The sequence below is a fragment of the Sturnira hondurensis genome, unplaced genomic scaffold (assembly GCF_014824575.4).
Source record: "Sturnira hondurensis isolate 20B ecotype Veracruz unplaced genomic scaffold, ASM1482457v3 Scaffold0023817, whole genome shotgun sequence".
Classification (NCBI taxonomy): Eukaryota; Metazoa; Chordata; class Mammalia; order Chiroptera; family Phyllostomidae; genus Sturnira; species Sturnira hondurensis.
In genome coordinates, this window is record NW_028096448.1 from 5,288,053 (window position 1) to 5,300,693 (window position 12,641).

General features: G+C 42.5%; 1 protein-coding gene across 10 annotated transcripts in view; it reads right to left on the reverse strand.

The window, feature by feature from the left end:
* Window positions 1-729: 729 nt before the first annotated feature.
* Window positions 730-12,641, reverse strand: part of ATXN1 (ataxin 1) — a 391,897-nt gene continuing 379,985 nt past the window's right edge. For all 10 annotated transcript variants that reach the window (XM_037037921.1, XM_037037917.1, XM_037037915.1 and 7 more), the window contains one exon: window positions 730-6,798. In XM_037037921.1, coding sequence (XP_036893816.1) covers window positions 6,268-6,798 — 531 coding nt within the window. In that variant the 3' untranslated portion in view covers window positions 730-6,267. The remainder of the gene's footprint in view (window positions 6,799-12,641) is intronic.

Genomic DNA, 12,641 nt, shown 5'->3' on the forward strand with positions numbered 1-12,641 from the left:
AAACCTACACACGCCCGACTTCTTGGTAACTGCTCTTTCAAGACCACAGCTCTAAGCTAGAGCCACCTCAGGCCTGACACGCCAGAGGACAGTGTGCTACCTCAGCAAAGGCCACTTCGAACAGCATGTCCGATGGAGGCCTTCAGACTGGCCGTGGGAAAGCGGACAGGCCCACTGGCCATCCAGACAGTAAACGAACAAACTAAAGGGAAAGGAAACTAATCGGGCAAAGTCTCCAATTATCTGCAGTGGACGACTTGAGTCCTTTCAGATAAGAGACGTTATGGAAATTCTCAGAGCCTTTGATTGTATAGGTTACTACCTATTGGCCAAATGCACTTAATTTTAATACAGCTGAACCATTTGTATGCAAGGCTAGAGGACACCAAACCAAACCTGCTGTTCCCTCCTGCCATCGTACAGGTGAGTGTCAGCTACCAGAAATGTCGCACGCACTTCACGGCCGGGGAGAAGCTGAGATTCTGAATTTGAATTGTAGGTGGTACTAGCGAACTGAATTGTACTGGCCAGCAGCATCCCCGCAGCTCGCTGGTCTCTGCTGGCTGGCTGGGTTTGGGATAGAATATGACTCTTCTGAGATGTTGCCCCACACTGATTTTGGCCTCAGTATTAAAGAAAAAGTTAACCAAAGTAAAATGAGGCATTTCAATGGAATTTTGTGTTTTACCCCCCCATTTAAATGAGGTGTGGGGGGAGAAAATGCTGAACTTTTTTTTTTTGTCCTTGTAATGAGTCCTGTTTTATTGGTGGCTAGGATCCCTTGTTACAAGCACTTCTTGTTCAGGATTATATTCTTTGGGTTTATTGGAACAGGAAGTGCTGAAAATGTCAAACATCGTTTCTGAAGAAAAAGGAGTTGCAATGGCTTAAGAGTTTAAACTAAGAAGGGAGCTCAGAGAAGTACTTTCAGCATAGGAATGAACAGTATTTTCAAACTGCAGCGCACAGAGCTGCCCTCTCGCAGAAGGGGGCTCTGTGGAGCACAAAGACAGGTGCAGTTTCAGAGCCTTCGGCGCGGTAATCCTTCCAGGCCATAACCATACAGATCCGATCATTTAGACGTGACAAATTTCTATATACAAAAAAAAAACACCACATAACTCCCAACCCTTACGCTTCTTCTTTTTTGTTTTTTTTTACAAACAAGGTATGAAACTCATTGTTTCAACAGATCCATATCTTTCAAACACTGAATCATTTCGACATTCATTTTTTCTTTTGTGCAATTTTTTAAAACATTACCTGTACTCCTCAAAGTGAGTGCCTCAAAAAAGGTTTTCTTCAGTTTCTCAAATTAGGCGTACATTAAAAAGAAAAAGAAAATTCCTACATGGTCTAGTGCTACAAGAAAAGATCCTATCGGTAAGGTAACACGTTTGAAGCGAGGTCATCTCCGGAGAAGTCGTCTCGGCTCCGGAGTAGAGGTGTGCAAACTGTTTGGAGTTTCCCTGGCGACAGAAACACGACGCTGTCCGTGGAAAAGAGAGGAAACCAACCCAACACAATAGCATATGCATGTGCTTTATAAAAAAGTATATTCTCTGTATATTTATTACTTGATGTTGTCTTAAATTCTCTGTTTCAGAAATTCTGGGTTGAAAACACAAAAGTGGAAGCAAAGGCTTCCACTCCACTTTACAGAATTGGAAAAAAAAAAGCATAATTCCCTTTTCTTTCATATCACTGCCAGAGAAGCTGGGCTGGGCCGCGGAGACTGCCGGCCCCGCTGTCACCTGGAGTTGTCACGGGTGACTAGGAAACAGGAAGTGCAAAGGGATTTAGGGAGAACAGACCACAGTTTGTTGAGCTGCTTACGGTTCATGAAACAGTAGCCATGGCAACCCACACAGCTCAAAAAGTCTGGCCTTCAGTCCCAAGGGCTCTGCCTCTTCGCCCGAATCTGAAATAGCACGGCATTAGTGTCTTCTGAGATGTTTCTCTCTATGAAAGAAATAGGTCTCCGTAGTAGTCACAGATGTTAAAGGGTATTATCCATTGTTTCCTTAGAAAACAAACAAAAAATTCCAAAGCTACAACAAAAATAAATTTTGGCAACATATTTCAATAAAGATCAAACTATGTGCAAAGAGTGGATTTTATGATCACTAGGAGCTACTGTTCATCGTGAACATGCAGCATTATATTGCAATCTATGCAGGATCTAAGGAGTAATCCACAAGGTGCAGGAGGAAATCCAAACATTCCTGGAAGTCGTACAACCCTACTCCAGAGCAGTCAAAGTGCTGCTTCTGGACACATCAGTGTACCACTCACGCGCCAGCCCCGTCCCTGAGTAAGAGGTGTGAAAGGTTCCACAGAGTTCCGTGTAGGGGAGGAGGAAGCGGCTGCCACTTCCTGCTGGGGGGAAAACCCGACACACTCACCGGACAAAAAATACATAGGGTCACGCTTCAGAGTTAGAAATGGGATCAACAACGGCAATGAAAAAATCAAACCACCCCAAACCAAACTGGGCGAGTCGGGGAAAACAAAACTGACTGACATAGAAAATTATCCTGAAAGTCCAAATGAAAATGCAATTTGGATTTCCACTTCAAAAGATTTGAGGTAAGTGGCACCCATCTCTTTATCTCCACCCCAGTGTGGCCCAGACAAACTGAAATAATTCTTAAGTTAAACATTCTAAGGAACAGTCATTTTCCATATTTAGAAATCCTTATAAAGAGAGGTTCTTGTTTGTTGGTTTCTTATTATATTTTTTCTTTTCACCCTGACTAATTTCTCAGTGATTGTGTTCCATTGTAAACGCAAAAGGCCTGCTGTTATTAGTTTAAAAATGTGGGAAAGAAGGAACTGAAGACGGCTGTCAGTAAATATTGCAAAGTGGACATAGTACAGAGGCACATGGCTGATCCTTGTAAGCGGCAGGGCACCGGAGAATTTCTACGCCTGTCATTGCTAGGTTTGCTACACAGGAGCGGCGACAAAGGCTGCTCGGGAGCCTCAGGCTCACCGATGTCCGCAAACAAGAGGAGGCTCCCTGTCCCCTGGATGTCCTTCCTATTTGAAGAGAGAGCTGCCACAGAGGAGTGGTGAGCAGTGTTTGCAGGCTGCCCCTCCGCAGCCACTGGCCCTCGTGCTCAGAGCCTGGCTGCACTTCCTGCCGGTGCTCAGAGGTGCGGCTCAATGTCTCAAGGACACAGACCTGAGGAGGGGCCTGCCCACTTGCAGAAAAGGGCCTGGAAAATGGGGCGATCCCGGCCATATTGCTGCAGAGCGCGCCTCAGAAATGACTCTGCCTCCTTCCTCTCCACAGTCACTACTCCTCATGGTGACGGGGAACTGCAGCTTGTCCCCCAGATCTCCTTTGCTCTTTCTGCAGCATCCACACCACACACCTGGGCTCCCGAAGGTTCCTGCCCAGCACTCAGCATCCACAGCAGCAGGGGGAGCACGCAGTGGGGGGCTCTCCCCTTCCTGGCTCCTTCCCTCCAAACAAGGAAAAAGCCGAAAGGGCATATGAGCTTCAGCGAGAGCACACGGATCAGACTCTATTGGCACGAAAAGTATTGCACATGCTAATAAAGCAGGAGAATGACATGGGACAATGCTTAGAAAGAACCGATTCTCTTACAGTTCCTATACCTGAAATAGAAGCACGAAAATGATGATGTTCCTATTGCTCCAAGCCATGGATGTTTTCCCACTTTAGTGTTGGTGCTGTGGATCCAGCTGGTTCAGTACTCAAAGGGAGCCGGAAGGTGGTGTGTGTTTTCTGAGTCCACATGAGTGGCTGTAATTAGTGGTACTAATGAGGACAATGTCAACGTGGCAGCCTGTATTCCTCTTACCCTCAAAGGTTATAAAACAAGAAGAAAAACAAAACCTAATAACTGCAAGTGCCCTGAGCAGAATATATGGAAGATTAAGCAAGTTCTCTGAACAGAAACGCTTTAAAAATACAGCACTAAATAAGCATTACGACTGGGAGAATGGGCCCACCCAGCTCTCTGGTAGCATGCTGAGAGGGTAATGAAATTCGAAGAAAGTCCAGGACCGGTTCTAGCTATTCTGTATCTATTCATATGTTTTTGGTACATCCCAGGAAATGGGTCATAAAAAAATCATTACTCCCCGGGAGAACAAAATGTGAAGGAATACCAGATACCCAAAATGTGGGTTGACATGAGAATTTCTTTTCAAATTTGTGAAATGGAAAAAAGTACTATATTCAATGGTAAAAGAAAAAAAAACAGAAGTATTTGTTCAGATTAGTTGCAGCCATTCCAAGTAAGAATATTGAAAAAAAATTCTCCCTGCTTATAAAGCTTTTTAAAAAAGTACTTTGAGAGGCAGACTCAAAACCTACAAATAATATTTCCGTTCTCTGGGAATGAAAGGCTTAAACTATAAAATACCCTTTCTGGGTTTGTACCAAACATTAAATCTTGACTCGACTGCAGATGGGGAAAAAAAAGTCACTCTGGAAATAACATTAACAACAACAGTAATGAAGTAATTGTTTAAAAAAAAAAAACAAAACTTGCTCACATACAGAATCGTCTCTACGGAAAACTCTCTCAATGAATCTGAAGAAAATTCTCCGAGTTGTCCTGCTAAGACCTGGGTTTTGTGACGGACGTGGCAGAACGACCAAAATGAATCTTGGGAGGAACATAACCTTATAAAACAGCCTACAGTTTAGGCAGGTTAGAAAGTAATTTTGCTACATTTATTTATGCTCGTTCAGTCCCCCAAACCTTTCCCACAATGTTATTGGATAAGAACTGCAGGAATATCACACAAATTATAAACTCAAGATGTGCAAATCGCAAGGTTCTTTAAAAGTTCATCTTAAAAGGAAAAACACTGGACAAAAATGAGTATTCTTTCTTTCCATCCCTTTTCTCTCAGTTTCTCTGCCAGCTCTGCATATGCCTTTACTTCTTTCTCAAACAACAAAGTGAGAAGTGCCTTCCTGCCAGGCTGTCCTTGGTGGTCGTTCTTGTCACATACTAGTTCAGAATTCACATTCATCCTGTTACACCACATCGAAACTTTCAAAATCTTGACGTGAGAAACTCTGCAGAGCTGAAATGTAGTTACAGTGTTGAAAAAAGAAAGCAACTTAGTTTTTTTTTGTTTGTTTTTCTTCCCAAAGACTTTAAAGTGAGATACAGTACTTGTTGAATGATAGACCAAGATGCTTGGTAATAAAGTGTGAACAGCATTTTAAGTGCTTAGAGATAGTAATATATATGCTTGTCTTCAAAATCTAATTCCTCACGTCACACTGGAATCTGAAAAAAGTGGCACCCGAGTTGTCCATAGTCATAAACTATAAACAGTACTAGAGTTAAAAGACCAAAGATCTGCAAACCCAACGTGAAGAGCTTCCAGTGCTCTCTGAAGGGCAGTTCGTGTCTGCCTCTTGGGAGAGAAGTCAATGTGATAACCTGATTGGTCTTCCTAACACTGCACGGAGACCAGAGTGGGTGTTTGCTCGCCACCCCACTGCCCACCGCCCCGACGCGGAGCACGCCGCCCACCAGACACCCTGGAGACGTCACCGCTCTAGTGAAGCACAAATGAAATCCCATGTGTGGCAGTTGCTCTTAAAAAAAATCAGTGCAGTCAGGCCCCATAGGGGGAAATATATATCTCTATGATTAAAAGTTGCTTTTATTGTAAAATATTTTGGAGGGAAAAATGTTCTTTTACACAGTTCTCTTTCCATCTGCTGTTGATATCTTTCTAGGGTGCCCTGGAGCTGGGTCCCTGATATTTATTTTGCACATGAGACCTCCTGAGGACATGTCTCTCGAACTCCAATCCCGTGCTGAGAGCAAGAGAGAGTGCGACGAGACGGGGAGGCAGAGAGAAAAAGACCCTCACTTGTCGTGGCACCCCTGCAGCCCCGCACACACGCACACCCTGCAATTCCCTTCCCTCCGAACTTCCTCAGGACACAGGAAAAGTCGTGCCCAGTGGATGCTTCTGTGCGGCTGGAAAAGGCGGGCTCTCTAGAGCCACATTCATTTCCACCAGGATGCCTGGCGCCTGGACTGGCCCCGTTCCAGCCCCCCGCTTGCCCACTGACAGACACTCAGAAAAAGCATATGCCCCCGCCTCCTGCGCAACACCAGCTGTAACTCTAGCGACAAGGTTATAACAGAAACCTAAAGGAAGAGGATAACATGTAAATACTGTGTTATTTAGCCTACAGTACAGTAATCTGGATACAAATGATAAGGGAGAGCCGAATTTCCTTTCCCCACACTGCTTCTACTTGCCTACATTAGACCGGCCTTCAATGCAAATCTTAACCTCCTGAGGAATTAGAGAAGGCTTAGGAAGAGTCAAAGGTGGCTCGTCTTCCGACTTCTCCAGTTTGCGGGTCTCTGGCGCCGACCACCTCCTCTTCCTCGTTGTTGCGGGCTTGCTGGGTTCTATTTTGGTGAGCAAGGGCGCTGCAGGCAATCCTATTTTTTCTGGAAACTTCAGTTCGCCATTCTCAGAAAGCATCTGGGCACTTCCCTGATTGATTCCGTTTTCCTGCTCTGCGTACCTGTGTCTACTGCCTGCAAGGGTGTCGGTCTTTGAGTGCTTCAGCAGGACGCTGGCGGGATCCACGGACTGGCCCTTTTTAACAGAGCCGTTCTTCAGGTTCTTGAGGGTCAGCGAGATGCAGACATCCCCAACGGAGAGTTTGGAACACGGCAGATCAAAGAGTTGGCTGGTTCTCTCTGGACAGCAGGAGGACCAGCCCTGTCCAAACACAAAAAAAGGGTATTCTACCAAAACTTCCACGCTGACCTGTGGACACAGTGAGAGACAGAGGAAAAAGAAAGGAAACCCATGAAAACGTTTTATTATGGTTTTATTTCACACACACACACACACACATACACACAAGCTAGATGGAGAAAAAGAAGACTTAGTCCCAGAAACCTCCTCCACTAACACGCAAATGAGGCTTTGAATTCTCTGCCGCGCCTGTACTTACCGTGTGCAGATACTGAGCAGAAGCCAGGGCGAGAGTCCATTCAGCACTCAAAATATCTTTTCACTGAGATATCAGCTCTGTAACTGATCTCCATTCAAACAAGTCAACACACCCCCAAGGATGAAAGAACATCTACTTAGTGCTCAGCTCTGACCAACGCTCTGCGGGTGATTCACACCCAGGATACAGTCTGGTGCTTCATTAGCTCCCTGGACAAACGCTCCTCTCATGTGTAACAGGCTAACATGTTAGGAGTTAGACCGTCTTGTAAACTCCACAAGGCAGGCACTATGTGTTTATCACTGTATCCCTGGCTCCTGGAAAGGTCTGTGGCACATAGTTCAGGCTTAATGTTTACTGGATAAATGAACATGCACCCTGGGAATTTAGGGAAAGCAGAATCAGTGAGGGTTAGAGTCCATAAGGAGGGCTTTCGCCCAGACCCTGAGGGATGGGCAGGATCTGGAGAGGTCTGCAGAAAACACAGCTTGTCCACCTGCAAGGTCAAGCCCAGAGACTCAAATCAGCTCCTGCACTTGTTTGGAAACAAGTATTGAAAGTGGGGGAAGCCCGGGGTCTTTTCCATAGCTGCCATTTTCTCCATGCTCTTACACTCCATGAACTGTGCTGAGGAAACAGATTGAAAAAGACAGTCCTGACCCCAAAGTTCACAATCAAGTAGGCAAAAAAGGAATATGAACAATAATTTCCAATAAATGTGACGAGTGGGGTTACAATACTTTGCATGGTATTAAGTTGTGGGAGGCCGAAGACCCGCTGGAGGAGAGGTGAGGACGTTTTCTTAAGTGAGGGTACACTGCGCTGGTTCTGAAAAGTAATGGGATAAAAATGATGGGGACAGAACAGAGGTGCGGCTGCAAGAAAAAACACCCCTGGAAGTGGGAATATGTACATAAGGGTGAGGGGACGGTGTGTGCGGGATCTGCAGACTGTCTAGGGAAAGCCTTACTATTGCCATTAAATTAGGGTGAAATGCACTTGATGTTTTAATAGTTTAACTGCCCTAGAAATTTAATTTCTTCACCTTTATGCTATATAAAAAAAGAAAAAGAAAATAACGAAGTAGCTTTAACAAGTCCATTTTCAAGAGTTTTTCTAGAAGAGGACAATTAAATACTCTGAAAAACAAGCAGATGCTCTGGACAAAATGTAAAAAGAAAAAAATTCCTTACACCACTGGACAGAAAGTAAGACAGTGAAAAAAAAATCACTGTATCAGGATCAGGAAAGGGTGATGGCCCAGACACGAGAATCTATCGCTTGGGGCAAGTTCCCCCAAGGGAATTTGCACATTCCAAAGTGGAGCCGTTGTGAAATCAAGTGGGCTTTTGGTGATTTCCAAAGCGTTGGGGAGCGCAGGTTGTGGGGAGGGCAGGGAGTGGAGGTCAGGGCACACGAAGGAGGGGTGCTCTATGGCGAGCCCACTCTTTTGGGTTGTGATTCCAAAGGGCTACACACTAGAAATGACATGAACCAGAAGCAGACAAGCTTTCTCAAGGTCTGAAGTTCAGAATTTGATCATCTTAGTTCCTAAACTGGTTTAAAGTTTTGAACTATTTCTGCAGTTTTTCAAATAAAAGACATCCATTTAAAAGGGGAAGGGGTCCGTGAACAGACCAGATTACATGAATAAAAAACATTAGAAACAACAGATAATAAAACACACCTACAGGGCCATCCGACATAGATTTTAAAATGACCATTTAAAATGACTACTACTATAGTAGTCATTTAAAATGACTACTATATATTTAAATTTTATTATATTTAAGGAGATTAAAGACAAGTGTGAGGATTTTGGTAGAGAACTAGAATCTACTTTTAAAAGATCCATGGAAATTCTATAACAAAAAAGCATCCACTAAAATAAAGAATATAATGGATTTCCCAACAGAGTAAACATGGTTGAAGAGAAAATTAGTGAACTGGATTCGTTAATTAGAGCTTCAGAAGAAACACAGAGCCAAGAAGATGGCTAACACGGAAGAGGGGGTAAGAGACCTACAACATACAATGAGAAGACCCATCAGACACATGATTTGAAACCTATAAGGAGGAAAAAGGGATCACTGGGCAGAAATAATACTTAAGAAGATAATGGCTAAGAATTTCCTAAAAATGATAAGAGATAATAAGCCACAGATTCAAGAAGTCCTAACCCCAGAGCAGGAAAAATACAAAGAAGTTCTCACCGAAGCAGGTCATAGTTTAATGGCTGTAAACCAAAGACAGAGAAAAAAAATACTTTAAAAGCCTTCAGAACAAAATATACATTATATCCAAATAAGCAACAACTAAACTCACAGTGAACTTTTCAATAAAAATAATGGAAGCTAGACGACAATGGAATATCTTTAAAGCATGAAATAAAAAATAAAAAAAGGAGCTGCCAACCAAGAATTCAATGTCAAACAAGAATTCCTTCAAGAATGAAGGCAAAATAAAGACATTTTTTCAGACAAACAGTAACTGAGAGAGATCACCAGCAAGAAATCTACTAGGGAAAACACTAGGGAGTATTCTTTGGGTAGAGGAAACCTGAAACAGGATAGAAGACTAGATGTGGGGAGGACAGAAAGCAAAGAGAATGGCAGACACGTGAGCAAATCAAAATAACCCCGGCTACATACAGCAACATTAATAATGTTCTGCTGCATTTTACACGGAAGCACACAAACACATAAGTAATTAAAACACACCCCCAAACTTAAAAAATAGTCAAGTTCCATGTCATTTCCATGAATTATGATTTTTCCATTTCACCTTTATCATCTTTGATCACTGTGATGGATGCAGTTTTAGACAAATTTCTTGAATGATATACTGTATTTGCTTCATAGAAGACATACATATTTTTAGAAGAAACGGTTACAATGAATTTACATGTAAGCCTATTACTACAGTGTCTGAGCATGAGCCCCTATAAATGTGACTATTATCTGGGGAAAACTGTATAATTTTGAGCTATTTTAATAATGTAAAGAAAGCTAAAATTTTTGAGAGATACATGCAGAAAAATGAAACTAGACCACCTTCTTACACCACACACAAGAATAAATCCAAAATGGATCAAAGACATAAATGTTAGACCCAAAACCATAAAAATCCTAGAAGAAAAACACAGGTGGCAAAATCTTGGACATTGGTCGTAACAATTTTTTATTGGACGTATCTCCTCAGGCAAGGGAAATAAAAGGAAAAATAAAGAAATGGGACTACATTTCTTTAAACTAAACTAAAAAGGTTTTGCACAGCTAAGGAAATCATCAACAGAATAAAAAGATCATCCACAGAATGGGAGAACATATTTGCTGATATATCTGATAAGGAGTTAATATCCAAAATTTATAAAGAACTTACAAAACTCAACATCAAAAAACCAGTCAACCCAATTTAAAAATGGGCATAGGACCTGAATAGACATTTCTTCAAAAAGGACATTCAGATGGAAAGTAGACATATGAAAAGATGCTCAAAGTCACTAATCATCAGAGAAATGCAACTTAATACCACAGTGAGATACCATCTCACACCTGTCAGAATGGCTGTCATCAATAAACCAACAGCAACAAGTGCCGACAAGGATGTGGAGAAAGGGGAACCCTTTTGTACTGTTGGTGGGAATGCAGACTGGTGCAGCCACTGTGGAAAAGAGTATGGAGGTAACTCAAAAAATTAAAAATGGATCTGCCTTTTGACCCAGCTATCCCACTTCTGGGAATATATCTGAAGGAATCCAAAGCACTAATTCAAAAGAACATAAGCACCCCTATATTCATTGCAGAATTACTTACAGTGGCCAAGATATGAAAGCTGCCCAAGTGTCCATCAATAGGTGAGTGGATAAAACAACTATGGGACATTTACACAAAGGAATTCTACTTGGCCATAAAAAAGAAGAAAATTGTACCCTTTGCAATAGTAGGAATGGACCTGGAGAAATTATGCTGAGTGATATAAGCCTACCAGAAAAAAGACAAGTAGTATATGATTTCACTCATAGGTGGAATCTAATGAATAAACTGAACTAACAAGGAACATGGGGACACACTTACACATGGAGAACAGAGGACAGCTAGTTGAAATTAGAGGTTGGGGGAGGAGGGATTGAGCAAAAAGGAGAAAGGACTCATGGACATGGACAACAGTGTGGTGACTGCTGAAGGGATAAGGTACTAGGAAAAAATACAATAAAGATTAAATTTAAAAAAAATTTAGGCCCTGGCTGGTGTAGCTCAGTGGATTGAATGCAGGCCTCTGAACCAAAGTATCACCGGTTTGATTCCAAGTCAGGGCACATGTCTGGGTTGCAGGCCAGGTCCCCAGTATGGGGTGTGCTAGAGGCAACCACACATTGATGTTTCACTCCCTCTCTTTTTCCCTTCCTTCCCCATCTCTCTAAAATAAATAAATAAAATCTTTAAAAAAATTTTTTTAAAGCTAAAATTTTTTGAGTATCTACTATCTATCAACATTCTGTACAAACTTTACAAAAAGCATTCTATTTAATGCTAACAATATACTAGTGAACAAAAGCACTGTTTGTTCCAATTTACAAATGAGGAACTATAGTCTCAGAAAGATTAAATCGCTTGCCTAATGTCACAGCTATGAACTGATGGGATTGGGATTGAATCCCAGTCTCTCTCTAAGCTCCTGATCTCTGCCTGTATGAATGAGGATATTATAACACCACCAAAAGAGATGAACTTGACATTCCTACTACCCCCAACAGTGGTGAATCTCACTTGCAATAAGTAGGGTTGCAGTGGCACGAGCTCATGGATTTGTTTCATGGAAGAGAAAACTGAAACAGTGTCTGCCTCACACAGACCCATACAATTCTAGTCTCCCCACAGAAGTGTGTGATGAGGCTGATAGTCAATTACAGAACCACATTTATATCACACACATATATCTGCATATGCAGATTTATCGTCAGACTTCCAAGCTGCAGTATCAGATGGGGATGCCCACTGAGTCCCACATTGGAGGACCACCCTGGAGCTGGCTGCATAAACCCTGCCCCAAACCTCTTAGAGCCCTAATGTCACAAGCTGAGCAGAACAACTCCTACTTCAAGTGGGCATTGTTTAACTGTATTTCCCAGGCATAACAACGAAGTTCTCAAGTACAAATATCTCCTAAGAACCTCTACCAGCCGCACTGTTTGCTTATCCCTGCCTAACAACTGTCAGACGCTGTGTGATGTCCGTAATGCCAGGAGCCCTATTTGCAGACACATTGGCCTCTTTTTAGGCTGGACACGTTCCTAGATGATCCCTGACTTGGGCAGTCTGTCTCCTTGCTGACAGACAGCCTAACACCTCCCAGCTGACAGGCTCTTGGTATGTGAGCCATACCGTACACACTCTTCAGAGCAGCCAATATGTTCTGAAAATAATATCTACTGTCTATTCTACAGTAGATAGTATCTGAGACTTCTACATGTTACCAAGTATCTGTAACTCATTAAGAAGAAATACTTTCAAGGCCTTTATAATAAGCATCATTACTGATTATGCCGAAGGCTACAATGTAGATGCATATGCTTCCACATACATATACCATAATGTCTTGGGGCATTTTGAAAGCCCTTCATTACTCCCTCATGTCAAAGCTGCAAAGACAG